This window comes from Trachemys scripta, chromosome 1 (genome assembly GCF_013100865.1).
Source record: "Trachemys scripta elegans isolate TJP31775 chromosome 1, CAS_Tse_1.0, whole genome shotgun sequence".
Taxonomy (NCBI): Eukaryota; Metazoa; Chordata; order Testudines; family Emydidae; genus Trachemys; species Trachemys scripta.
This window is the reverse complement of record NC_048298.1, coordinates 337,139,426-337,167,087: the sequence shown is the minus strand read 5'-3', so window position 1 is coordinate 337,167,087 and position 27,662 is coordinate 337,139,426. Positions and strand designations below refer to the sequence as shown.

General features: G+C 56.1%; 2 protein-coding genes across 2 annotated transcripts; both read left to right on the top strand.

Annotated features, from left to right (window-relative positions):
* Positions 1-9,634: 9,634 nt before the first annotated feature.
* LOC117871941 (secreted frizzled-related protein 2-like) lies at positions 9,635-14,685 on the top strand. The gene is made up of 3 exons (XM_034759819.1): positions 9,635-10,210; positions 12,800-12,877; positions 14,022-14,685. The coding sequence occupies exons 1-3, from the start codon at positions 9,718-9,720 to the stop codon at positions 14,324-14,326; spliced, it is 876 nt and encodes a 291-aa protein (XP_034615710.1). The 5' UTR covers positions 9,635-9,717; the 3' UTR covers positions 14,327-14,685.
* A 4,215-nt stretch (positions 14,686-18,900) lies between these two features.
* Positions 18,901-21,984, top strand: LOC117882283 (protein mono-ADP-ribosyltransferase TIPARP-like). The gene is made up of 5 exons (XM_034780484.1): positions 18,901-19,193; positions 19,478-19,649; positions 19,888-20,081; positions 20,170-20,442; positions 21,471-21,984. Exons 1-5 carry the CDS (start codon positions 18,901-18,903, stop codon positions 21,916-21,918), a joined length of 1,380 nt encoding a protein of 459 aa, XP_034636375.1. The 3' UTR covers positions 21,919-21,984.
* Positions 21,985-27,662: the final 5,678 nt, after the last annotated feature.

Sequence of the window (27,662 nt, the reverse complement as noted above, 5' to 3'; positions counted from 1 at the left end):
CCCCCCCCGACTGCCCCCCTGCCGCCCCATCCACCCCCCATTGTCCCCGTCCGCCCCTGGGACCCCCCCTGACTGCCCCCTGCCGCCCCATCCAACTCCCCTTCCTTCCTGACTGCCCCCCCCGGACCCTGCCCCATTCAACCCCTGTTCTCTGCCCTGCCCCCATCCACACCCCCGCCCCCTGACCACCACCCCGAACTCCCCTGCCCTCTATCCAAACTCCCCCCGCCACTCCCTGCCCCCTTATCGCGCTGCCTGGAGCACCGGTGGCTGGTGGCGCTACAGCCGCGCCATCCCAGACACGGGGCCCGTAGCCCTCCATTCCCCCGCCATTCTGACCCCCCATCCCTCCATTCCAGACATGGGGCCCAGACCCCCCATCTCAGACACTGGACCAGGATCCCCCCATCTTCCCACCTCACACATCGGGCCTGGACCCCCCCATCCCAGACACGGGGTGCAGACCCCCCCATCCCAGACACGGGGCCAGGATTCCCCATCTCACACATGGGGATTGTCATCGCCCCGCGGGCTCAGACATGGGGATCAGATCTCCCCATCCCCCAACCAGCTCAGACACATGGACTGAACCGCCCATCTCAGACAGGGGGACTGGATCCCCCCATCTCCCGCTGTCTCAGACAGGGACTGAATCCTACATCTGAATCCAAACCGCTAGACTGCACAGTGGACTCTGGTTATCCTGCAGCCTCCTTCTTCATGGCTGTGATAGTTGCGGGGGGAGACGAGGGGGTGTTAATTACTGCAGTCCTAGAGATGGGAAAAGTCGCAGCCCAAGTTGGCAGAGCCCCGCTGCTTTGCTCAAGGGAAACTCCTGTCCTTTGCCAGAAGGTGGATCCAGGCCTGACAAAAAGGCCTGCCTTGGACTCAGCTGCCAAGGCTGCCGGAGCTAGAGGGAAGGGGGGAGTCCGGAGGTAGCTAGGGTGAGCTGCTGTGAGGTCTATAGCCAGGAGCCAGGGAGGAGAGTTCGTGAGGTGGGGGGGGCCATGATCGGTAAGGGAAGCAGCTGAAGGATCTGAGCAGTTCCAGGTGCTTTTCCTGGAGATAAAAACTCCGGCAGAAGGAAAACAGCCGTTTTGGTGCTTCAGTAAAAACACGGAGCCGTTCCCTTATCTACGAGCTGTTAGCATAATGGGGCCCAGCCGGCTGTTCGGCTGGTGTACGTTGGCGTCACTGTTGCGCCAATGGATTTGGCCTTCTACAGCTGCTTAGCGAGAGGGAGCCAGATAGAGCCACGTTTTGGATGATTTTAAAACGTTTCCTCTGCTAAAGAGTCAAAGTATAACTCGCACAACAGGATAGAAAATTCACGTGTCCCCTGGAGAGTCAGGGTGGGAAATGCAGAGATTTAAGCCCACTCGTGAACATGTGTTGTAACAGAGGGACCGCGGTCCTGTTTTAAGTGCAAATCTCAGTGCAGCGGTAACTGTGGAGTCACTGCCAATGCCTCTCTCGTTGGGTGGTGTTGCCTGTTGCAGACCCGTCGCACACAACCTGAGCTGCAGTGGCCCTAGGGTTTATATGCACACTTCCCTTTTTCTTCATAACCCAAACAATGCAATGGTTTGTGTTCACATGACTGTCAGCTACGAGATGAAATGTACGTCCAACTCCACTAGCCTTGTTGGCGGGATGAGCTGTGCTGGGTGAATAATTAAAACAAATATCCTCGTCCTAGTTCATTCACGAAAGGGTCACCAAGCCCTTTGAGTGAGGTGGGTTATGGGGAATATTCACTGGCGTGGCTGGGGGAGCTCTGTCTCCAGATGAAACAGCCTGCTCTGAAAACGATGTGTAGCAGAGCCCCATGTTTTGCGCAGCACTGACTATCCGGAGCTTTCAGCCATGTTGACGCTTGGACAGCGACATGCAGAAAGATGGCCAGACAGGCCACTTGTGCAGTGCGCCGTGGGACACCAGTGGGAGGACTGTTTGCCACTCAGAGGACTGCACCTGCACTGATGGATGGTGGTGGCTCCATTTGCACAAGTTTCCCAGATGATAACTGATCACAGCACTTTTGTGTGTAGGCACAAGGTCCGTTTGCCTGGCACGCTCCATCCTGTCAGCAAAGGTTAACCCTTTCCCAATAGGATCAAGTAGGTTCTGGTGACTGGTTACTTCATCAGGACATGCAGGAAGTGGGTGTGGCTCTCTGAGAGAGAGGACCAAAGGTGCGGGCTGAGCAATGCAGCAGGAGGAACCGTAAGAGCATGCCAGGCGAGGGAAAAGTTTGAGCTGAGCTATATATTTTGTTATCATTAATTTCATTGTTAATAAATCAAATCCCAGAACAGGGGAAAGTTTGAACTTTGTTGTGTGGCCTGTGTTATAAGAGCAGGTTGGGAAAGTTACTCAACACACCTTATTCATCCAGCTCCACCATAGACTCACAGACTAAGGCCAGAAGGGACCATCATGATCATCTAGTCTGACCTGCACATCACAGGCCACAGAATCTCGCCCACCCACTCCTGTAATAGACTCCTAGCCTCTGGCTGAGTCACTGACGTCCTCAAATCACGGTTTAAAGACTTCAAGTTACCAAGAATTCACCATTTACACTAGTTTAAACCTGCAAGTGACTCCTGCCCCATGCTGCAGAGGAAGGCGAGAAAAACCCCAGGGTCTCTGCCCATCTGACATGGGGGGCAATTCCTTCCTGACCCCAAATGTGGCGATCAGTTAGACCCTGAGCATGTGGGCAAGACCCACCAGCCAGACACCTGGGAAAGAATTCTCTGTAGTAACTCAGAGAACTCCCCATCTAGTGTCCCATCACCAGCTATTGGGGGTATTTGTTGCTAGCAGTTGCCGATGGGCCATATGTTATTGTAGGCAATCCCATCACACCGTTCCCTCCATAAACTTATCAAGCTCAGTCTTGAAGTCAGTTAGGGTTTTTTGCCCCCCACTGCTCCCCTCGGAAGGCTGTTCCAGGACTTCACTCCTCTGATGGTTAGAAACCTTCATCTCATTTCAAGCCTAAACTTGTCGGTGGCCCGTTTGTCTACATGGGCACATAACTGAAATAACTCCCCCCCTTCCCTGGTATTTATCCCTCTGTATTTACTCCTACAGTTAGGGATGAAATTGCCAAAATGAAATGAAGTTCAATGAGGTGCCAGACTAGGATTTTTCTGTCTCTTTCACTTCTCCTAACCAAACTCAGCTCCATTTTTCTTCCTGGCTTTTTAGGGTTTTCTGAGAGGATTTGAGGAAGCTGCTTTCCCCTCTTGCTTCATATTTTGAACGGTCGAGTAGAAAATGCGTTTCAGTTTTAATCTCTCTTCCATCACATGAGCTACAGAGCTGTTCCTCTTTGGGTTTCCATGTGGGCTGAGTCTCTTGATTTCTATTTCCAGCTTGTAACTGGCAAAGTCCTGCTGGTGCTTTGAGTATTTCACTGTCACAGAATAATCTCCTAGAGTTACGTTACTGTGTGGGGATCTGCAGCGCTCTAGCTACTTACTCTTAGCTCCCTCACTCTCACAGACCTTGGGGGACAGGCCAGTCCTTGCTTACAGACAGCCCCCCAACCTGAAGAAAATACTCACCAGCAACTACACACCACAGAACATAAACACTAACCCAGGAACCAATCCCTGCAACAAACCCCGGTTCCAACTCTGTCCACATATCTATTCAAGGGACACCATCATAGGACCTAATGACATCAGCCATACCATCAGGGGCTCATTCACCTGCACATCTACCGATGTGATATATGCCATCATGTGCCAGCAATGCCCCTCTGCCATGTACATTGGCCAAACCGGACAGTCTCTACGCAAAAGAATAAATGGACACAATTCTGACATTAGGAATCATAACATTCAAAAACTAGTGGGAGATCACTTCAACCTCCCTGATCACTCAATAACAGACCTAAAAGTGGCAATTCTTCAACAAAAAAACTTCAAAAACAGACTCCAACGTGAAACTGCGGAACTAGAATTAATTTGCAAACTGGATACCATCAGATTAGGCCTGAATAAAGACTGGAAGTGGTTGGGTCATTACAAAACCTAAACCTAACAATACTAATTTCCCCCTACTGTTACTCACACTTTCTTGTCAACTGTCTGAAATGGGCCACTCTCATTACCACTTCAAAAGTTATCTTTCCTCCCTTGGTATCCTGCTGTTAATTGAATAGTTTTGTTAGACTGACCTCACACTTGGTAAGGCAAACTCACATCTTTTCATGTGTTTATACCTGCTCTTATATTTTCCACTCCATGCATCCGATGAAGTGGGCTGTAGCCCATGAAAGCTTATGCCCAAATAAATTTGTTAGTCTCTAAAATGCCACAAGGACTCCTGTTGTTTTAGCTACTTAATGTTCATCTGTCTTTCCCAGGAAGTTGCACCCTGCTCATTGGGAGTTAATCTACATTTTTGAGCATTAGTTTTGCAGTGAGGTTGTTCGGATCAGGACTCTAGTGTCAGATGTATATGGGTGGGCAGGTGCATATGCTGAACGGGCACGCGACTGCCCTCTCCTGGATGGCACTCAACAGACCTCTTTGGGCACGCCCATCCCCTCTACTGGCTGCGGTCGAGAAGCTGCTCCTTCAGACCTTCCACCCCGCAATGGCTACACGTGCAAGATGCGCAGCTGCATTTGCAAATCCAGGATCGGACTCATGAGAAGCCATAAACACAAATAAACCCAGAACTCAAGTCAAGCCGGCTGAACGCTCATCCGTCAAAGCGACGGGAGACTGCAACGAATCGCACAGTCTCAGAGCCGAAGGTTGCAAGTTCTATTCCCCAGCACTATGTGCATACAGTTAGCTGACCACCTTGTACTGCAGTTACCTCAGTAGTTGTGCATTGTTATGGTAATCGGAGGCAGTTCCAGACAGTAACTTGCTGTCACAGCTGCACGAGGCTGGGCAGTGGTGGTCAGAAAATGGCGTCTTTTCATGTGTCTTCAAGTCACACCTGCAGAGCTGATGTTACCGCTAACAAGCGTTGAGTCCTACTAGCCTGGGAGAGCTATGGGAGCGGGAACTGGAATCTAGTCTGGCTCCTTCCCTGCCAACAAGATTGTCAACTAAGTTCCAGCGCGGGGGGGGCTTTACTTCCTGGGGATGGAGTAAACAACAGAAAGAGGCACAGGGGGGTTGCTGATACCAGCAGGAGCAGAACTGGAACCAAAGTGTGGGCTGTTTGAAAAAGCCAGCGGTGTGGTTTCCCCGCACACAGGTCCTGCACCTGACAGACAAAGGGGTTTATTGTTTGCAGGGGCATTCCCCCAATTTGTGTGTGTAACTGGGGTGCAAGTCAGGCTCTGTAGCTGGCAGCCTTGTGCCGAGGCCAATGTCTGAAGAGGCCGTGGAGATTGAACTCCCTCTTCAAGCTCATTAGAATGGTGGGTACTTCTGAAAACCAGGCCCAAAGCATCTCACGCTGGGCTCCCCAAATCAATGGCCGCTTCTGAAAATGTGGCCTCAGATGACTTGCCCGAGGCAACATGGTGCATCAGTGTCAGAGCCTGGCACTATACACAGATCTCCTGACTCAGTGGCTCACCCACAAGGCCATGGATACTTCTAGAAGCTCACACCCTAAAGAGGCAGATGGATTTTTTACCCATCAGTGCAACCCCCATCCCTTGTTAAACCCAGGGCCGGCTTTAGGCCAATTCCACCAATTCCCCCGAATCGGGCCCCGCGCTTAAGAGGGCCCCGTGCCCAGTGGCAGGGTCGCCCAGGGTGGGGGGCAAGTGGCAGAGAATGCCTTCCCTGGCTAGAGGCACCTTTTTAATTTTTGCTCACCCGGCGGCACTCCAGGTCTTTGGCGGCGGGTCCTTCAGTGCCGTCGAAGACCCGGAGCGAGTGAAGGACCCGCCGCCAAAGACTAGGAGCGCGGCCCGGGGAGTACAAGCCCCATGTGTTTTTTTTAAACGTGTTTTTTTTAAGTCATCCCTGTCGGGGCCCCGTCAAAACTGTTCGAATCAGGCCCCGCACTTCCTAAAGCCGGCCCTGAAACCCACTGCAGAGAGCTGTTCCTGGCCCCCTTGTGGCTGCCCCGGGCGACCTGCTCGTCCCCCTCTGTCTCTAAGGTCTGTGATTGTCCGAAGCAGTTACCCAAAGGTTCTCCCTGTTTCCCAAGTGAGTCTCGGGGAGTGAGAGATTTGGACGAGGGAAAGCTCTCCTCTGCCTGGAACTTCAGTTTCACAATGCCTAAGAGGAGGGGAGTGTAATTAACGGCTTGGCTCAAGTTCATGACTAATTCTATAGCTGGCTTTTTCAGACCTACTCCTCCAGCAGCCCTTCCCGTCAACTTCCCTTTCTGTCCCCGAGCCACTAACTCTGACCCCTGGGGTGTTCCAGGCCCCGGGGGCAGAGGCACAACCTTGCTAAAACTTCCCCTTCTCTCTGGTGGCGGCCAGGGTTCAGTGCGCTGGTCTGGTCGGCTCTGCACAGCCAGGCTCTCTGGTGACTCCTGAATAAATTCCCAGTAAATGACATCTCTGGGCAATTGCACTTTCCTGCATGGACGCTGGTCCCTGAACGACTGTGTAGTGAGGAGGCTTAGCTCAGGACAGGTTCCCAGCTAGGGGTCGAGTCAGGATTGAGGTGCCGTGGCAGAACTGGGGGTGGGGAGTCAGAGCCTGAAGTCGCAGGGGGTGCCACAGATGGGCAGGCAGGACAGGAACAGCCGGGGAGGCTGCAGGTTAGGAGAGGCCTTTTCAGAGCCCTGTGCGTATTCTGCTGGTCCTAGTGGGCAGAGAGCAGGCGCAGGCAGATCTCCTGGGACTATGGGCTTTGTGCACTGGAGACGTGGTCCCTGCCCTGAGGAGCTTAAACAATCTAACCAGGCGACACACCTGTGAGGGAGACGGGAAAGGAGGCAGCTGCCCACAAGCTGAGGGAGTCATTGGTGCCTAGGTGTTATGGCCAGATCTAGCCTGACCCACTGCCCAGCCCAGACAGCGTCAGCCGGTCACTCTTGCCTTCCACCCAGTAGCCTGTAGCTGAACTAGAGCGGCTCTTGGAGAAAGAGCCAGGCAGTCCGGATTAAAGACCCAAGTGATGGCGAGCTGACCGCATCCTGTGGCAATCTGCTCCCGTGGTTAATTACCCTCCCCATTCAAAACGCGCTCCTGATTTCCAATCTGCAGCAGGCTGACTTCAGCCTCCGGCTAGCAGATCTGATACGCCTTTATCAGCCAAAGTAAGGAGCCCTCTGGCATCAAATAGTTCCGTCCCACGGAGGTACTTCCAGAGCAGGATTAAATGACCTCGTAACCTTCCCATCGATAAACCGATTCGATTAATTTCCTTTAGTCTCCCTCCACAGCTGGCTTTCCAAACCGCCCGTCCGTCTTGTAGTCCTTTGAGCCCGAGCAATTCCATTCCGACGAGTTCCTTTTCTGTTCCCTTTTAAACTGGAATCAGGATTAAATGAGAAGCTGCTGAGGTTGGGGGAGGAGGGGAGTCAAAGGCCGGAAGAGAATGGGACTGTTTGTTGCAGGCACAGGGAGAAACAAATGAAGCTTTACTCAATGGAGTCTCTTGGTCGACCTAGCATTGCTGGGCTCTTTTAAGGGCCCTTTCTACTCACTGGGGGCATTACTCTTGTAATGAACTGCCTAGGGTGTATGCATCAACACTGCCCTCTACCGAATAGAATCGGAACTGCTCAACTGTGTGCCATAGACTGTATACTGCAAGCAATTGATGGAGATTCTCCTTTAGATCGAGTGGGAGGGGCCTGGGCTGTTGGAGCAGTAGGATCCGAGTTTCAGATGGTTCCAGCCTGGTGACAACAGTAAAGTTCCTAGCTGACCCTAGAGTTGTTACTCCAGAGCATCTCTGTACAGTTTATCACTATAGTTGTAGAACTGTAGATTGTCTACTCTATTGAGTATAGAAATCAGTGAAATAAATATTAGAAATGACTGAATTCGGCTGCCTGATTCTGAGCCCATAAATGAATCACATTCCAGAAAATCTGCAAAAAAGATCCCCATTGGTTGACATTCTGAGCACCTCCCCGCTGTGTTTAGCTTTACCGGTTCAACGTCCCTGTGAGGAAGGGGAGTAGCCCCATTTTGCAGATGGGGAAACTGAGGCACGGAGAGACAAAATGACTAGCTCAAGGTCACCCAGGGAGCCTGTGGCAGAGCCAGGAATAGAGCCCAGACCTCCTCCCCCCCCCCCAATCCAGTGACTTCACGACAAGCCCATCCACTCTTCCTTGCCTTTGTCACTTAATGGGCCAAATTCATCCCCTGGTGGACATCCACTGACCTCAGTGGTGTGACCCCCTCCCAGGGATGATTAAAGTGCTTGGAGATCACTTGGATGAAGGATGCGATAGAAATGCAAAATATATTATTATAGATACCTCAGCAGCCTCGGGGGTCACCACCAACAGTTGGTTCTGAATTTCTTTGTGGCTACTTGCTTACAAACCATTATACAAAAATCCCCCCACCCCCTTACAAACAAATTCGCCTCGGTCCGTTTCTTTGCTGATTTCCTTTGCCGGCGAGGGGCCTTTAGCCCAATGCTGTCGGGTGTTTGGTTGTTTTCTGGCCTCTCTTTGCAGCTCTGGATGGCGGTAACACCACCCCCCTCGCNAGCACCAGTGCGGCTGCCCCTGGCTGAGCACGTGTGTTCGTTTTCCTCGCACAGACAAGGCCTTTGTGAAGGGAGATTTGCTTCACAAGCGGTGGCGAGAACCACCAACATACGGCAACCAGTCGCTCTGGTGGGTGAGGAGACGGCCGTCTGAGCCAGGCCTGAGGCGGGCTGCAGAGGGGGGCTAGGAGGAGCTGTGCTACTGGAAGCGCTGAGCTCCTGGCTACCACTAATGGTGGTTAAAAGTCCCAGAACATTTTTTGCAAGAGTCAGGGTAGGTAAGCCCAGGGGTCCTGGCCTGATTGCAATTTGGGTGATTGGATTTAGCCTCCAGGTGCTCCTGGCTGGTTCATGTGGCTCCAGGGCTACTCTTCCCTTCCTTTCCTGAACGTCAACGCAGTGCCAGTCTTTGCTGATAAACGTCTGGCGCGTTCCGCCCCAGAGGTGACTGCATTTCAGTAGGGAGCAAAGTTAAGAGTGTTGATGAAACAAACTGCTTTGCCGCTCCCCTGCCCCACCAGCACCTCCGCGTTAGTGCAGGAGGCCGTGGGAGCTTCCGTAATGCCAGGAGTTACCGGAGGTGGCGTTTGATTGACATACTCCCCACGCATGACAACAGCAGGGGCAAAATCCTGGTTCCACTGAAGTCAATGGCAAAACCCCCATAGACTTCAGTAGAGCCAGGATTTCACCCTTAGTATCTAGGACAAGCTTCCCCTAGGGTTGTCCCATCTATTATTGCAGTCACGCCTGGAACCCCAGTCCCAGGCCAGGCCCCCCCTGCGCTAGGCACTGTACGTGCCTCACCTCTGACCTCTCAGGGGGGAAGGGGCGGAGTCACTATTCTAGCCTTGCCTGCTCACCTGAGATTGCCAGCAGTGGGGGGGCCTGGAGGGAGCCAGTTGTGGGGATGGGCACCAGGCTGGACTGAGGCCTCCCGACACGTTTCACAGACGGAGGTGACTTTGGGGCTGGTGCTCTAGGGAGGACGGTCCCATCTTACTTCCCGCCCAGATTTAGCAGCTCCAGCGAACTGCAATTGTCCTCAGTGACGAGGCCTCCTCTTGTTCCTGCAGAGTTCCCGTCCCGGCTCCCGATGGACGTCCTGCTGCTCCTCGTCCTCGTGGCGTGGACGTGGCGCTCCCCTTCTCTGGCTGCTCCTTTCACCTACCAGCTGGCCCGGCTCAGCTCCCAGCGGAGCAGCTGCAAGCCCATCCCCAGCAGCATGACCCTCTGCCACGGGGTCGGGTACAACGAGATGCGTCTGCCCAACCTCCTGGGCCACGAGAGCATGAAGGAAGCTCTGCAGCAAGCCGCCTCCTGGGTGCCGCTGCTCACCAAGCAGTGCCACGGGGACACCAAGAAATTCCTGTGCTCCCTCTTCGCCCCCGTGTGCATCAGCAACCTGGAGGATCCCGTCTACCCTTGCAGGTCCCTCTGCGAGGCGGTGAGAGATGGCTGCACCCCTGTCATGGCTGCCTTTGGCTTCCCCTGGCCTGAGATGTTCGACTGCAGCAGGTTCCCTCGGGGGAACGAACTGTGCGTCCCTCTGGCCGGCCCGGACGACCGACTGCAGCTCACGAAGGAAGGTGAGGCCAAGCAGCCAGGCGGCGCTCGGTGTTTAGCCTGGAGATCCTGGCAAAGGCACCAAAGGTTCAATGTCAGGTCATCACAATCAAGCTTTGGCTCCGGTTCAGGGTCGCTGGATGCCTGTTCCTGTTTAACTGTGCGGCCTGCAGCTGTTTGCGTGCTTGTGTATCACGTTACTGCCCCCCCAAAAGTTCAAGCATTTGATTAGGTCTCTCTCCAAATGCCAGGGGCCAGACAGAGCGCAGTGGCCTGGAAACGTAGCGCGTCTGTAAGAAATGCCCTGGTCTCTCGGTCTAGATCAGGGGTAGGCAACCTATGGCACGGGTGCCAAAGGCGGCACGCGAGCTGATTTTCAGTGGCACTCACACTGCCTGGGTCCTGGCCACCGGTCCAGGGGGCTCTGCATTTTAATTTAATTTGAAATGAAGCTTCTTAAACGTTTTAAAAATCGTATTTACTTTACATACAACAATAGTTTAGTTATATATTATAGACATATAGAAAGAGACCTTCTAAAAACGTTAAAATGGATGACTGGCGCGCGAAACCTTAAATCAGAGTGAATAAATGAAGACTCGGCACAGCACTTCTGAAAGGTTGCCGCCCCCTGGTCTAGATATTTATATCACCCTTGTCGCCAGCGTAGATTATAGATTTTAAGATTAGCTGGGATCCAGTCTCAGCTCCTGCAGGCTATGGAATTCCATCCAGCGATTCCTGCAAAGGACCAAATGCCTTGTGGTGGAATGAGAGCGTAACTTGTAGGCGCGCTGTGACGGCTCTGAGAATGGACCCCGTCCCTTGAAAAACGGTTCCAATGGTTAATGACCCTCACTGTTAAAAATCTGCGTCCCCTTTCCAGTTTGACCTTTGCTGACTTCAGCATCCAGCCGTTGGCTGTTGGAGCTTTGCTAGATTAAAGAGTCCTCCCGCATGGGCAGTCTTCTCCGCATGTAGGTGCTTATAGACCATGATCAACTAGGGGGACCAGACAGCAAATGTGAAAAATAGGGACAGGGAGTGGGGGGTAATAGGAGCCTATATAAGAAAAAGACCCAAAAATCGGGACTGTCCCTATAAAATCAGGACATCTGGTCACCCTATGATCAACTCACCCGTCTACCTTCTCATTCTTCTTCTCCTCACATGGCCCTGGTCGGGGCTGGCGACTTTTATAGCCTTCTTCTAAAACTCCCGGTCATACACCAGGCCAACGAGCATATCTCCTGGGCGAGCTGTACAGGTCATCTGGCCACACCTGACCCTCTGGTTTGAAATCGGAGTTTTCCTTCTCCTAAGTGAGCGGCCTGCCGAGGCTGAGAAGCCCACCTGTCCCTTATTTGAAATCCCCCAGGCCTTGCTGAGAGATGCCACCGATGGGTCTGCGACTGATCGTCACAGCTGTCCCACATCTCAAGCGTCTCATTGAAAAGCTGAATAGACTGCGCTGGGAGGGGTGTTTTTCAGAGCATGACTCGTTCTCGGAGCTTTCCTCCCGACTCTGAACTCCAGTGTTTCCAGGCTTAATTCAGTGACGGGTGACCGACAAAAGGGAAAGCCTGGCTTCTTGATGCCAGTTTTTGTTTTTCTGGGATGTATAAGGAAGGCCCGAAAAGTGGCTTTTAAAAACGATTGATTTCTCGCTTTGTGTTTTACCTTAAAATATCAGGAACGTCAGTTCTGGTTTTGCCGGGAAAAGTCACTGAAGGGCACGGGAATGTGGCTTGTGAGCTTTCTCAAGCTGTGTCTGAAAGCCCCGAGGTGCTGGATCCGTAACAAAGAGAGGTTTCCTCCAAGTGTTTTCAGGCAGTTGAGACCCTTAGCTAGGGTGACCAGATGCCCTGTTTTTAAAGGGACAGTCCTGTGTTTTGGGACTTTTTCTTATATAGGCGCCTATTACCCCCCACCCCTTGTCCCGTTTTTTCGCAGTTGCTATCTGGTAACCCCACAATTAGGTGTTAGCAGAAGCGGGTTTACAATGGCACCAGTGGCGTCTGGCCCACACTCAGAAGGGGCCCCGGTGCCCGGACTGTGGCCACGCCCACTGCTCCGCCTGTGCTCCGCCCTGAGGCCCCGCCCCCGCCCGGCCTCTTCCCCCTGAGGTACCGCCCCCCGCTCTCTCCTCTCCGCCCCTTCCCTGCCTTGCCCACCACTTGCTCGTCTCTGCCCGCCCCCCCACAACCGCTGCCTGCTCCTCTCTGCCTTCTCCTCCCCGTGTGAGCAGTGGGCGGGGCCTCAGGGGAAGAGACCGAGCGGGGGTGGGGCCTTGGGGCAGAGTGTGGGGCGTGGCCATGGACCGGGCTGACAGGGCCCACAAAAGGTTCATCCGGCCCTGGTTGTTAGCGAAAACCAAAATAAAAAAAAAAAGATGTACAAAATCTGAGTTAAAATCCCTTTGCATCTCCGTTAATCAGGTTGAATTGCACAGACCAGCTTTCCAGTCATCCATAGAGGCTTCCAGGAGAGGCAGATGTGATTTCTACTCTATGTAAAACCAAAGAAACGTTCTTCAGCCCTGATCTGGGTTGTGCTGTCACAGACAGTTCCTTGCTCGCAGTTCTCAATGCAGCTGTTTCTTTCCCTGCCAGACGCAGTGTGCACAGCCTGTATCAGCCGAGGGCACAGCGAAAAGGAGTTCCTGGAAAACTTCTGCAGCCAAGATTTTGGTGAGTCGAAAACGTCAGGGCTCCCCCGCAGCTGTCAGCTGGAAAATCAGACTCGTCAGCTGAGAGGAGAGGGGGCTGCTGGGGGCGAGGGGCAAAAAACAACTTGTCCCCTCCTGGAACAGACCAGTGTCCACCTAGAGCAGCAGCTGGTCCCCAGACTGGTCATCGTAAGGCAGGCATCCCTGCGATGTGCCTGATTCAGCGTCTCCACCAGGGGTGGGGAAGAGCTCCTTCCTGATCCCTGCCCGTGGTCACGTTACGCCCAGAGGCACGTGGGATGGTCGCTCCTCCCGGGCACCTCATGGCCTCAGGGCAGCTCTGCAAGCGGCCCCTCGCCTCAGTTTCCCGCTTGGACCCCAGTAACTTCAGTACAAGCCTGCCCTCCGGTCCATCACGGGTTATTAGCAGAAGGCAGTGCCTAAGTCCACAGCCAGCATCGTCCATGTCACCACCTGTGCATGTGGGCTTTAAAACCCGGCTTCCTCCTCCATCCTGGTGTCTCCCACCAGACCTGGACTCTTAACAGTCCACCTTTGCTGGGACAGCCACCCCAGTCCTTCCTTCTGGGGTACAGCCCCACTCTTCCCAGCGGGAAGCCCCATAGCTTCTCCGCTGGGAGCCTCCCAGGGTTCCTCTGGCACCCAGCCCCCCAGCAAGGAGACCCAGCGGGTAAGCCCCTCTGCTGCTCCCCTACCTCCAGCCTTCTCTGGCCCTTGATTCCAGCTCTCCGGCTTAGAGCCAGCGGGCATCTCCGTCTGCCGCTCTCCTGCCTCCACCCTCTCCTAGGACCCACCTTCTGTCTCTAGCAGCTCTCTCTGAGGCCTCGTATAGCCCCAGGGTGCAGCCCTGCCCTCTTCATTAGCTCAGCTGGGCGCACACTGAGCCCTGCTTCATTAAATGGGCCAACTACAGTCGCCCTTACAGTTATATCCTAAGCTCACGTCACTGCAGAGTCAGACGCTCCTCTTAGCAACATCTAGTCCTTCTAAAATTCTCACTGCGCTGGCTGCCGCTGTACTTTCCTGCAGCAGCAAGTTCCACAGATGAGTTTTTGTCATTCCTTTGAGCCACTTCCCTTTGGCCGAGCGCCCCCTTTGTTTCCCTGCATTCTGTTCAACACCCACTGACTCCCTCTCTCCCGCAGCCTTGAAAATGAGCATCAAAGCGCTGTCCAGCGCGGACGGAGACTTGAAAGTGACCCCGGAGCTCAAGAGCCGCACCCTCTACAAGCAGGGAGGCTGGTCGGAAGAAGAGCTGAAGAAGCCAGTCCTCTGGCTGACACACGGCGAGACCTGCACCTGCGAAGAACTCCGCGGGCAGGGGACCGTGGTCCTGGCCATGGGCCACAAGGCGGCCGGCCGCTTGGTCATCTCCTGGGTGAGGAGGTGGCAGCGAGGGGAGAGGGAGCTGAAGAAATTCACCCGGGCGGTGCGGAAGATCCAGTGCTAAAGGGGAGGGACGCGGCTTTGCGCTGAGAACGTCTCCCTCCCGCACGCGCTGTGAATTCTTCCCACTCCAGCCGGAAAACGTATTATATTTAGCCAGGCTCTTACCGTGAAAACAGCACCCCCTCCCCCCAGTCACTGACAGAGGGGATCCAGAAACTCAACCAGGAAGCAGCTGAATCAAGCGCCCTCCGGAGGGTGTGTGCAGACCAAGGAGACCAGAGGCACAGACAAGCCAGCCCCCCACCTCAGGCCCATGCCGTTAGCTGTAGGGCAGGGGTGGCCAACCTGAGCCTAAGAAGGAGCCAGAATTTACCAATGTACATTGCCAAAGAGCCACAGGAATACGTCGGCAGCCCCCATCAGTCCTCCCGCCCCGCTCCCAGCGCCTCCCTCCCACCGGCAGCCCCGCCGATCAGCACTTCCCTCTCCCTCCTCACACCTCCCAATCAGGTGTTTCGTGGCGTGCAGGAGGCTCTGGGGGGGGAAGGGGGAAGGGGGAGGAGCGAGGCACGGCAGGCTCAGGGGAGGGGGCGGGAAGGGGTGCAGTGGGGGCAGGGCCTGTGGCAGAGCCAGGGGTTGAGCAGTGAGCCTCCCCCCCCCCCGGCACATTGGAACGTTGGCGCCTGTAGCTCCAGTCCCGGAGTCGGTGCTTGTACGAGGAGCCGCATATTAACTTCTGAAGAGCCGCACGTGGCTCCGGAGCCACAGGTTGGCCACCCCTGCTGTAGGGAGAACATGCTGGTGGCCAGGAGAGAGGTGAGATCAGAGAAGGGAGAGCTTGTGGGGGGACATAGGAGAAAGGGGGTGAGGGGTGCCAGCCAGGGAATGAAAACAGCAGCAGTCACGTGGGGGAATGGGTGCCTAAAATGACCTCCCAAGACACTCTGCAAATGCTCCGTCTCCACCTCCATCTCTTCGCCCCTCCTGCAAAGCTGAGGCCAGGGTTTTGTACCTCCAAGCGTTGCGATGTGTGTAGATAACGTCTGTGACTCTGGGCCAACTGACCAATTACACCTCCAGTTAGTCACCGGCCTGCGCAGTTACTGCGGCTGTGCGCGCAACGCTAGTAACTGCCTGTGCAAATACCTGCATGCGGTGGGGGCAAGTATAGTGCCAGTTTGGGCTCAGCTTCGGGATTTGCTTCAATAAAAATATTCTGCTCATTAATCGGCCGCTTGTTGATCTTTGGCTACATGAGCCCAACGAAGGACTCCCCAGTGAACTGTCAAGCAAACAGTGTCAATGGAAAAGACCCGAATCAGCGCCTAGTCCAGGGGTGGGCAAACTACGGCCCACAGGCCAAATCTGACCCACGAGCTGTTTTAAGCTGGCCCATGAGCTCCCGCTGGGGAGCAGAGTCGGGGGCCGCGCCATGCAATTCGGCCCCTCTCCAGCGCTCTGGCCGGGGTGCTGGGTCGGGGCCGCACCACGCGGCTCCCAGAAGCTGCAGCCTGGCCTCGCTCCGGCTCCTATGCGCTCCAATGGGAGCTGTAGGGGCGGTGCCTGCAGACGGGGCAGCGTGCAGAGCCTCCTGGCCGCGCTTCTGCTTAGGAGCCAGAGAAGGGACATGCCGCTGCTTCCGGGAGCCGCTTGAGGTAAGCGCTGCTTGGAGCCTGCACCCCTGAGCCTCCCCCCACACCCCAACCCCCTAACCCAGCCCTGATCCCCCTCCCACCCTCCTGCACCCCAAACCTCTCATCCCCAGCCCCACCCTAGATCCCGCACCCTCAGCCAGAACCTGTACCCATTCCTGCACCCCTGCCCCAGCCCTGATTCCCCTCCTGCCTGCCAAACCCCTCGGTCCCAGCCCAGAGTGCCATCCTACACCCCAAACTCCTCATCCCCAGCCCCACCCCAGAGCCCTCCTGCACCCCAACCCCAATTTTGTGAGCATTCATGGCCTGCCATACAATTTCTATTCCCCAATGTGGCCCTCGGGCCAAAAAGTTTGCCCACCCCTGGCCTAGTCCATCTCTTCCAGCGCAGGACTGCCCCCTCCTGGGAGGTATTCTCCACCGCTCTGGCCAGCACAGCCAGTTTTAAATAAGTTCGATGTCCTGATTTTCTCACAAACCATTCCCCTATCCTGCAGCCTAGCAAACCTCCCTAGCAGGAAACACTTATGTAATCTCACACGCCCGTTCTCAGATACAACATGAGACATGGTTTTGCAATGCGCGCCGAGCCAGGCAATTTCTGGTGTCTCCGGTTTTCCAGCTGTCAGGTAGTTAATAATAGGAGTGGGGTGGAATGGGTTAAGTCTTGTTCCAGGTCGAGTCTGGCTGCGGCTTTACAGTCAGGCTCCATGTAAAGATGCCCGCTGTAACCAGGGGCTGAAACGGTTAAGCAGGCCCATATCTCTGGCCAAACCAAAGGGACATGTAGGGCCACTCAGGGTCCAGGGATTGGAACTATGGGGGCAGGGGTTGGCTGGGCATCATTTGGGCGGGGAGTGGGAGGTTGGGCGAGTGAAAAGCAGGACAGTGAGTGGCAAGCAGTAAGAAAGCCAAGTAGCCAGAAGTGCCAGTAACGCGGCCCTGAGAGAAAGCAAAGAGAGAGCGAGCTTTTTGGGCACAGAGTGCAGACGGGAAAGGCAGGCATGGAACAGCGAGCAAAGGAACCGGCGTCTCCTGCTGTTCGATTCCCACTATGTTCAGGGAAACGGAACTTTCTGTATCATCTTCGTAAATAAACAAGGGAGAGGCAGGTGTTTCTGATGCTATCCTTGACTTCTCCTCCTGCCCGCGCTACCCCAAATTTAGCTAACTGCTCAGTTCCAAAGGGGTGACACTTGCCCGGGGTCATCTCTGGACCTCATGGCCCTTTACAAAGCTGGATTTGCATGTGTCGCCCCGGTGTACAGATGGGGGAACCGAGCACAGGGAGATGGGGCGACTTGCCCCATGAGTCAGAACAATCTGGGCCCCACGTCACCCTGACATCTGAGCGCCAGCGGCTGCGGGGGAGCAGCGACATTTGCCATGTTGTTTCTGAAACAAATAGTTTACGCGCGGAAAGAGATGATTAAAAAAAAAAAAGGCGCTTGACTCCAGTGGCAAGAAGCAGCCCCGGCAGCTCCTGGCCCCCTGGGGCGCTTCTGGGGTGACTGGGGGTGCTCGGCCGGCGGCGGCTTCGTGTTGCAGGACAAACCCAACAATCGGCGTCGTGGGACACCCCGATGTTCTAAGAACCCTCCTGTTCAAAGAGAAACAGACGGCGGGCGTGGGAGGGGATGGGCCAGAGGATCTCCATAGGGATCCTCAACCAATTGAGGGGTAGCCCCCAAAAGAAAATCTCCCCGGCTGATCCCGAACAGGAGCCCGGCGCTGAGGGGACCCAGCCAATCCACCGCCAGCCCCAGCCGGTAAACGGGCCTCATGAGCCACCGAAATGGAGGGAATTCCCCTCTCGGGGCCCAGGAGGACGGGTCCCTGCAGGGCAAGACTGGGGGGATGGGTTGGAGCCCAGGAGAGCTGGTTCTGATGGGGGGAGCCGTGCGGGTCTGTATGCGTGGAGGGGGGATGAAGACACTGATGGGGAGGGGGCAGTGGATAAGGGGGTAGGTGCGGCCGAGTCCCAGAGCAGCTTCGCATCTCCTTAAAGCAGAGGTGAGCAAACTACGGCCCGCGGGCCACATCTGGCCTGCGGGACCCTCCTGCCCGGCCCCTGAGCTCCTGGCCCGGGAGGCTCGCCCTGGCCCCTCCCCTGCTGTCTCCCTCCCCCCGCCTCCTCAGCTCCCTCCACCGCCGGCGCAATGCTCTGGGTGGTGGGACTGCGAGCTCCTGGGGCAGTGCCGCTGCAGAGCCCGGCCTGCCCCGGTCTCTGTGCTGTGCCGTGGCGACAGCATGGCTGGCTCCAGCTACCAGTGCTCCAGGCAGCGCGATAAGGGGGCAGGGAGCAGGGGGAGTTGGATAGAGGGCAGGGGAGTTCGGGGGTGTGGTCCGGTGGCGGGGGTGTGGATAGGGAGCACGGTGGTTGGGGAGAGAACAGGGGGGGTTGAATGGGGGCAGGGGTCCCGGATGGGCAGTCAGGAAGGAGGGGGGGTTGGATGGGGCGGCGGGGGGCAGTCAGGGAGGAGGGGGGGTTGGATGGGATGGTGGGGGGCAGTCAGGGGCAGGGGTTCCGGGGGCAGTCAGGGGACAGGGAGAAGGGGTGGTTGGATGGGGCAGGGGTCCTGGGGGGGGCAGTCAGGAAGGAGCGGGGGTTGGATGGGGTGGCGGGGGGCACTCAGGGGCGGGGCTTCTGGGGGCTGTAAGGGGACAGGGAACGGGGGGGTTGGATGGGGCAGGAGTCCGGGGGGGGCATCGGGGCGAGAAGCAGGAGGGGTCGGATAGGGGGTGGGGGCCGGGCAATGCCTGGCTGTTTGGGGAGGCACAGCCTCCCCTAACCGGCCCTCCATACAATTTCCTAAACGCGATGTGGCCCTCAGGCCAAAAAGTTTGCCCGCCCCTGTCTTAAAGTGTCTCCATCTCTCCCACTCCCCAAACTATCCAGGATCTGAGTTCTTCCAACACTGTGAGCCCTGGCTCCCCTACGTCATCCACGAGGGATGCGGCCCCCCAGAGTCCGTCCCCCATGCCTGCCAAACGCTGGTGCAGCTTCCCACCTTCCACGGAGCGATGGGTCAGCAAGGACGGGGTCCCCTTCCACGTCCACCAGGAAGACGGCATCCAGATCTGTGACGGCTTCCTGCTCGGGCACTGCCCCCAGAGGGAGAGCTGCCCACTCCACCACACCCGCTACCCCTTCCACTGGCAGATCAGGGGGAGCAGAAGGGTGGAGTGGCAGAGTCTGAGCGACTCGTCTCAGCGTCACTTGGAGAAGCTCTACAGCGACGCTACAAACGGCCTCGTGCGGTTCTTGGGCAGGTACGGGATGGGAACGCTCCCGCCCCGTCTGTCCCCACGGGGGCCTGCACCAGGCTCTGGGGAGCGATCTCCCAGCTGCTCCCATCCCAGCCAGGGCAGGAGTGCTGGCTAGGCAGGTTCCCCAGCGTCTCCCGGTCAGAAGCTCTAGGGAAAAGCGGAAGGAGCCGCGTACTGGGAGTGCCTCAGATTTCCCCCACTGTAGGTGTTTTGGGGAACCCCGGTCCCGACCCCTCCCCGAAAAGGGCCCCCTAGGGCCGACGGGTGAGATTATTTTCCCCTCTTAGGAACCAGTTGTCTGGGATCCTGGACCTGGACACCATGGAGATGGACTATTCGGACGTGATTAATGGAGTGAGGCGGTTGGGCAGCACCTCGGACTGGAAGCAGAATCCTCGCTTCCACACCAGGTGGCAGGTGTACTGGAAGCACAGAGACACGTGGCAGCGTTACCAGGAGGTGAATGGGGAGGGGGATCCCAAAGTGGGGGCGAGGGGGAGCTCTCCAAAGTAGGGCTGGCGCATCCCGGGGAGATGGGATGGCCGGCCCAGGGTTGGATGAAGCTGGAGACTGGTTTCCCGGGACTGGACGGTTCCTCCAGGGCAGGACTGGGTCCTGTGGCAAGGAGCAATGCGTGTAAGGGTTTTCCTCTTTCAGTCACGCTAAGGGCTCGACTTTCCTTCCGCTCTCTGCTCAGCCTGTCCCCCGCGACCTCCTCGCAGCCTTGGAGAGGGGCTCCCAGGAATCCACCTTTTGGCTCCAGGGCAGGCTCTACACCCTGGATCTGAGACCCCCTCAGTGGAGCACTGAAGGCCAGGGATCTGTCCAACCCATCCAGATCCAGCGCCGACCTGCCTACCATTCCCTGAGCTGCATGGCACGGTATCTGCGGTAAGTGACTCCCTGGGCAGTTCCATGGCTGGAGGGATCCAAGCTACGTTCTGACTGGCCAGCATCTCCCATCTCCTTATCTCCTTAGGACAGTTCCTAGGAGCTCCTGGGGACTCTTCCATCTTTCCACATCCATCATCCCCGGGGAGAGACCCACAGATGGGTACTGTGGCCCATACCCAGCCGCCTGGGTTCCCCAGCCGCCCCGTGGCCAGGCCTTCCTTCATGCAGAGGTGGCCTCGTCGGAAGCGGTGTACCGCAAGATCTGTGAGCTCTTCCACGCGTCTGTCCCAGAGGACATGGTGCTGGTGCTGAAGATTTACAGGATCCGGAACGATGCACTCTGGAAAAAATACAGCAGGTAGGAAGAGGAACGGATTCTGCAAGAGATGGGGCAGGGGTCAGACCAGGTCACCGGCTTTAACCCCACCATTAAGTCATTGACGCCGGTGCTGTGGGCATGACTAGGTGGGTTATCTTCTCTGGGTGGGCCTAAGGGAGGAGTATCTAAGGGTTGGTTCAGGAGACCCATCCCCGGGGTAAAATCATCTGGCCTCAGAATTTTCCTCAGCGACTCCAACCCTGTTGTCTTGCGGCTGACCTGGAGCGTGTCCTTTCCAACCATATCCGGCTCGACAGAAAGACTTCAGAGGGCTTCAGGAAAGAGGCGTGCTGTGAGGAGGGGCATGAAGGCCGAGGGGCTGGGAGCCGGGACAGCACAGCATCATGGGATGCCCAGAGGAGGGAGAGATGCCTCAAGGAGGATGAGGGGGGCCCCTCGCCCGGGCCTGGAGGAGCCACCTGGGAACAGTCTTGGGGGCAGATTGGGGGGACTGAGGGCGGGATGAGAGGAAGAGGCAATGAGGAGTTTGGAGGCGAAGGGAAACGGGCCAGCCGCTGGAGAGCAGGTCGGGGTGAAGGAACGTTCTGTGGTGAATTGGGGAGGGCTGAAGGCCGAGGGAAAGGAGGCAGAGGGTAGAGAGGCTGACGATGATGAGCGAGGGGGTGAGAGAGACAAGTGAGTGATGGGGTTGGAGGTTGAGAGAAGAAGAGACACATCCCAGCCAGAGCCTGGGGTGGAGGAGTGGAAGCGGGGTGGGATGGACCCAGGAGAGGAGAGGGAGCTGGGAGAATCCTGAGCAGAGAGAGAAGTGGGGTTGAGGGGAGTCGCCTGAGGCAGGCGGTGCACCACCTGACCGGGCAGGAGATGCTGAGCTGTTTAGTGAGGAAGATGCAGGACAGCAAGAAGAGAGAACGTATGCGTCATAGAGGGAATTGGGCTCATGTCTGGATCCCCTGCTGAGGTGTTCAGTGGCCAGGGGAGCAGATACTGGGGGTGCACCAGCAGTGACTCTAAACCCCCTTGTTTATCCTTTACACCCACCTCAGCCAGAAGGAGCGAATGTCCCGAGGACTCTTGGCCCAGGAGATGCGGCTCCTGGAGAGGCACCTCTTCCACGGGACCTCAGCCAACAACGTGGAGCCCATCTGCCGGGCGAACTTTAACCCCCATCTCTCCGGAAAGCACGGTGCCCAGTACGGCCATGGCAGCTACTTCTCCTGCTACGCCAACTGCGCCCACATCTTCGCTCTGGCCAACCGCGCCGACTGCCGCCACATGTTCCTGGCCAAGGTCCTGGTGGGCAAGTGGGTGTTAGGGAGACCCGGGTACACCCAGCCGCCGGTGAGGGAACACTGCAGGTGTCGCTACGACTCCTGCAGCGACAACACCCACAAGCCCGGCGTCTACGTGATCTTCGACAACTCCCAGTGCTACCCCTACTTTGTGATCTGCTACAAACTGCTCAGTGACCCTGTGTCACTGGAGAATGTCTGAGGAGCCAGTCCGTTGGCGGGGAATTAGGCTCACGCAGCCCAACTTTTCCACACTCTAACCACTCTCTCTGTAGGGTTCGCACAGCATGGTAACGAGGGAATGCGGAGCCCATCCAGCATCCATGAGAAGAACAAGCAACCCAGTTCGTGGAGGCTTCACCCCGCCCCTCCCCCCCGTCATCCCACTGGAATGTGATCCTTCCCCACCACCCCATTCCCTCCACCCCACTCTTACTGCCTGCCTGCCCCAAGACCATCCATCAAAGACTGCTCATGACTCCAGCACCTGGGCAAACGCCATTTGCTTCGCTTCCCTGAAGGAGGCACCACTGAGCTCCAGACAACTGTCCCTCTCCTCCTGGTCTCGCAGGAGTTTCAGAAAGTGGAAACCCCACCTGGAAATCCCCCCACCCCAAGCTCACTAGTGCTGGGAATAGGCAGCGGTAGGGGGTGAAATTCTTTTTGTTCTCATCCATCCCATCCAAATTTCCCCGCGGAATACCCCCGTCTCCTTGCCTAATGGTAGTAGTGGTATTGTCGAGGGATTAAATAGTGGCTGAAAGTTACTTTTCCGTTAACACAAACCCTCTCGTCTGTGACTCTGGGTGCTGCATTTGCTTGTGGGAAGTCATGGTTTAAAGGGCTGAGAATGACACGCCGAGCGGCTGGGGGCTGAGGTGTCTTGTTTGAAAATAAGAGTTTGAAATGATAAAAAAAAGTATCCCCCGCTTTGTCGAAAGAGCCTGTGTCAGCGCCAATGAGCAGGGGCGTGTGCGCGACAGAGAGCATGTGAGGGAGCCGGCGTGTGCAGGGGGAGCAGGGCTGACAGGTTCGGTTTTCCTCCAGGAGGGTGTGAGGTTTGGGCAGGGGGCTGAAGCAGGAAAGCTGCGGGGATCGCAGAGAGACCAGCAGGGCAATAATTGCCCATATTTGAGGGGAAGAGGCTGCACTGGGGGCCCCAGTTCATTTTTCATGGGGGAGGGAGTTTTATGCATTCCCATGTGTGACAATCTCCCCTCTCTCCTAGCAGCAGTGTGGGGGCTCAGACATGGATTGCTCCTACGTAAGGGGACCAGAACACAAGTGTGAAAAATGGGGACACTTTTTTGTGGGGGGGAGGGGAGGGCATGGTTGCCTATATAAGACAAAGCCCCTGATACCGGATGTGACGGGTTTGGGCCCTTTGGGATGTCACCCGATGTGCTGGGGTGCCCCTGAGTCAGCCTATTTTGCCAGCCTGGGTCCCCTTTACCTGGCCTTGGTGGGTTAGGCTCACCAGCCTCTTCCAGCTATGCCCAGTGGCACAGAGAGAGACAGAATCCGCTCAGGAAAGATTCACCTTCGGGATCTGCCCCGACACTGTCCACTCCCTTTAAGGGGGACAAACCCAAAGCTTTTGTGAAATTCGCCCCCTCCCTCAATGTGGAGGGAGATATGCACAACTTCTTGCCCCCCCAATTAGAAATTACATAAACTGGGTTATATGATAAAGAAGAAATAAGTTTATTAACTGCAAAAGGTGAATTTTAAGTGAATATAAGAAATAACAGGCAGAACAAAGCAGATTACTGACCAAATAAAGCAAAATACCCAAACTAAGCTTGATATACTTAAGAAACAGGTTACAAAATATAAATTCTCACCTTAGATGTTATTTTAGGCAGGTTGCAAAGTTTCTGTGGTTCAGAGTTCCAGTTATCTTCCTTTTCAGACCCCTGTTTCAGTCTGGACTCCCCCTTTGCCTTCCCTTCAGGTGGCTTTTGCAGTCCTTGGGCAGACAGGCCATGGAGAGGGGGAGTCCCGTTTGCCTTCCTCCCCATGCTTAAATAGGATGGACACAAGGCGGGAATTCTTTGTTTCCCAAAGTTGACCCCTCCCCCCCTTCCAGTGGAAAGTTACAAGAAGTGCCAGGTAATGTTTAGTATCAGGTGACAAGACCAACTGACTCTGTAGGATCACAGCGTCCATGAGTCAGTGGCAGTAGGGAGCGTCCTCAGGAAGGCCAAGTCTTTTCCCAGTCCATTGTCCTCGCTGATGGGCCATCAGCCCTGCCTGGCTTTTCCATTGTTGTACCTGAAGTGTGAGCAGTGGGCGTCACCCGAAGTAGCATAGTTGAAATACAGATCAATATCCCTAACTTCAGCTACAGAAATGACACAGGCACACACATTGGATAATCGCATTCAGTAAATCAGAACCTTTCCAATGATCTCTCACATGAGCCATCTGGCATAAAGTATATCTCAGTTCTGTCATATTCATATTGTAAGCATATTTTCATAAAGAATATGGAGTGAAACATCCGGTCACCCTAATCCTGGGTTGCCTGGCAGATAGGCTCTGTGGTTACAGCTGAGGTCCCAAAGAGGCAGTGCCTGTCAGAGATGGGGGGCAGGTAAAGGGGGGGTATAGCCAGGGGTTGGGGGGACGGGCTCGGTGGTTACAGCTGAGGTCCCAAAGAGGCAGTGCGTCTCTTGGACTATAGGAAATCTCACTGTGGAAAACAGGGTGGAACGGTAAGATAAAAGGGACTAGGTGACAGGGGACCCGCCATAACCACCCGGCTTGCAGAGGGGAGGGTGATGTGTGCCCTGGAAATACCACAAATCGTTCAGATTCCTGTTTGCAATGAGGCCTTTGGGGCAAGTTTCCCCATCTCTCCGTGCCTCGGTTTCCCCATCCGTAGCACGGGGCTACGCCTGTGACTCCATCTTTGTCAAGTGCTTTCAGATCCATCAATGAAACACTGCAACACATTGTTATTAGTCCCGTGGGACAGATAGAAAACCAAAGACACAGAGGTTTGTCTGGGAGACTCGGGGGGGGGGGGGGGGGGTTGGATTGACTCTCCTTAGGAGCCCCCACAACCCCTCTCATCGACAGGGCGGGACTCATCTCCAGCTGTGAGTCGTGGCCTGCCCAGGCAATTGTGTCCTCCGGGACAGTGCAGCCCCAGAGTGCAGGAGTGAGAGGTACAGGGCCAGAGTCTGACATGGTGTAAACCGATGTGACAGCAGTGGAGCTGCACTGAGACACCAGCTGAGGCTCGGGCCCAAGCCGTTTGCCGGGGGAGGGATTTGGCTACGGAATAAGTTTGCCAAGGAAATGAGATGAATCCAGCATCCGGCTACTGCTGGGCGTGAAGAGCCTCCTCCTCACTATGGATTTCCTGCCGTGCCCAGGAAGAGAAAGGAGCAGAAGCCTCCAGGAGACCTACTGGGAACCTTGCCCAGCAGATGTAATTTCCCTGGGAAGCACTTAGATACGATGGCAAAGTTTGCCGGAGAAAACCCAAAGATAGATACATAGGACACTGGCTTCATGACCTTGGGCAAATCCCCTAACTTCCTTAATATATATGGAGATATACCTACCTCATAAAGCTGGAAGGGACCTTGAAAGATCATCGAGTCCAGTCCCCTGCCTTCACTAGCAGAACCAAGTACTGATTTGGCCCCAGATCTCTAAGTGGCCCCCTCAAGGATTGAGCTCCCAACTCTGAGTTTAGCAGGCCAATGCTCAAACCACCGAGCTATCCCTCCTTGCTGCTAGCTTTACCCTAGGGTGTTAATTATAATACCCGACCTCCTGAGGGGCTGGCCAGCAATTAGCCCAGTTCTTTGAAATACCAAAGCACCGTGAGTAAGATCTGCCCCCACAGCGTGGAAAGTGGCTGGTGCAAACCGGACGGACCATCGACATTCAGCAACATCTGCTGACTGCACTTTGCCTGCAGCTCTTTGCCCCTCCCCCCCCCCCCCCCCCCCAGGCAGTGGTGCACCATATGCCCGGTGCCCTTTCCCTGGAAATGGCCGAGGTGCCCCCAGAGAAGAGGAACCTTTCCAGGGTGTCCGCAGCAGAGAGCCAGGGGGCTCAGCCCAGCGGCGCTGCCCGGCAAAGGGGCAGCGCCGCGGCCTGCACAGACGGGGCCAGTAACCCGAGCTGGGCTCCTGCAGTGTATTGGGTTACACGATCAATAATTGAGTGGGTAGCGAGGCTGAGGGAGGGCAGCTGGTCTCTCACTGCCAGCGGTGCCCGGGCGAGCGCCGAAAGGCTCCGCAGACCATCCCTTGGCTGCAGGCTGGCAAGGAACAGACAGGTAGGCGCTCGTCTCATCTCATGCTAGCTACAGGCAACGTGGGAGACAGGGGCAGCCCTAGCAGGAAGATACAGCGGCAGCAGATACTGGGGCAAGGCCCTCCGAACAGCTCTGGGGCAGGGAGCCCGAGGCTGGCTGAGGGGAATCCACGAGGCAGCATTTTCCTCTGGCTACACTTCATGGGAAGTGGGGCAGGAGAGGGGCGTGAGACGGGGGTGTTGGGGGAAGGGATGTGGCTTTTAGCTCACGCAGCACTAGAGGCTCATGCACTAAGCTCAGAGGTCCCCGGTTTGATCCCGCCCGCCAACGACTGGGGTCTGTCGGGGTTACACCGGCGCCATAGGCTGCAGTGGGGCTTGGCACAGGGACAGCTGGGGCAGCTCTGCGCCACCTTGGGGGGCCTCCGACGCTGGAGGAACTCCTGAGGATCCTGGTAACTGGATTTCCTGATGGAAAGCCAGACTCGGGGCCGGGGGGGAGGCTTGGAGGGGCCCCCTGAGTCTTATCTGTGTGAAGGAGAATCTCAGGGTTGATTTAAACAGCTACCGGCGAGCTCCTGCTCTCAGTGACACGCACAAACGCGCCGGGGGGCCGCTTGGGCCACTCGCTACTGTAGCCGTGAGCAGACCCCAGGCTGAGCCATCACCTCGCCCTTTCCTGCAGAGAGCCAGGCAACCTCTGCAGATGGGTCACGCGGGCTGAAATCTGCTCCCTGTCCCCTCACGCCTGGGAAATCCAGGCCCTGAGTTTTGGGGAAGCTCCCATAACAAGGGACAGCTGTAGGGCCGGTGTGACCTGGGTGTAGGGCTGCAGGGAGCTTCCTTCTGCCAGCGAGCCAGCCAGACCTGGCCCCCCTGAGGGGCCACTCACCAGTGCCAGAGGCAGCGCGGCTCGAGGGCGGAGCGAGGGCCTGAGCCAGGCGCTGAGGCTGGTAACAGTAACCGCTGGCGTCAGTGGCTCCCGACCCCGCTGTAACAGAGACGATGCAACGTGAGCCTCTGACCTGGGGCGTTCAAATGGGCGGCCAGAGAGAGGCTTTGAAATCCCGAGCGGGCCGAGCGCCTCCAGCTTCTCTCAGCTTTGGTGGGAACTGCGGGGTGACCAGCCCCTAAGAAACCTCAGGGCTTTTGTGCTTCACTTCAGATGCCCAAGTTTGGAGACTGTGGCTGTAATGGCTCTGTGCCTCAGTTTCCCCATCTGCAACATGGGGGGGAGGGGATTGCACCTACAAGAGAGGAGTACAACAACTAAGTAGTTACTGTAATATGTGTAAAGTGCCAGACGAGGCCAAACCAGACTCTTCCTGGGCTGGGAACCTAACCGCCCCCACAATGTATTCTGGCTGATTGTCCCTTGTGAACGGTTTCCACATGTTGACAGCTCTGCTCCGACGCTGACACGCAGCAGCTGGGCTCTGCGTCTGCCGCAGGAGGCGGGGTGGGAGGAGGGGAATGGGAGGTAAAAATCCCCACATACACCCCATTAGCTAGGTTATGCCTCAGCTGTATTAGGGTAGATCTCACAAGCTTTTCCAACGCTTTAGGAAGATACAATTCCCGTCCCGGTGAGCTCACAAGCAGCAAGCGAAGGGTATGAAATCGCTGGTAGTAGTAGTAGGCGGTTATCCTCTGATGTGGGCCAGCTGC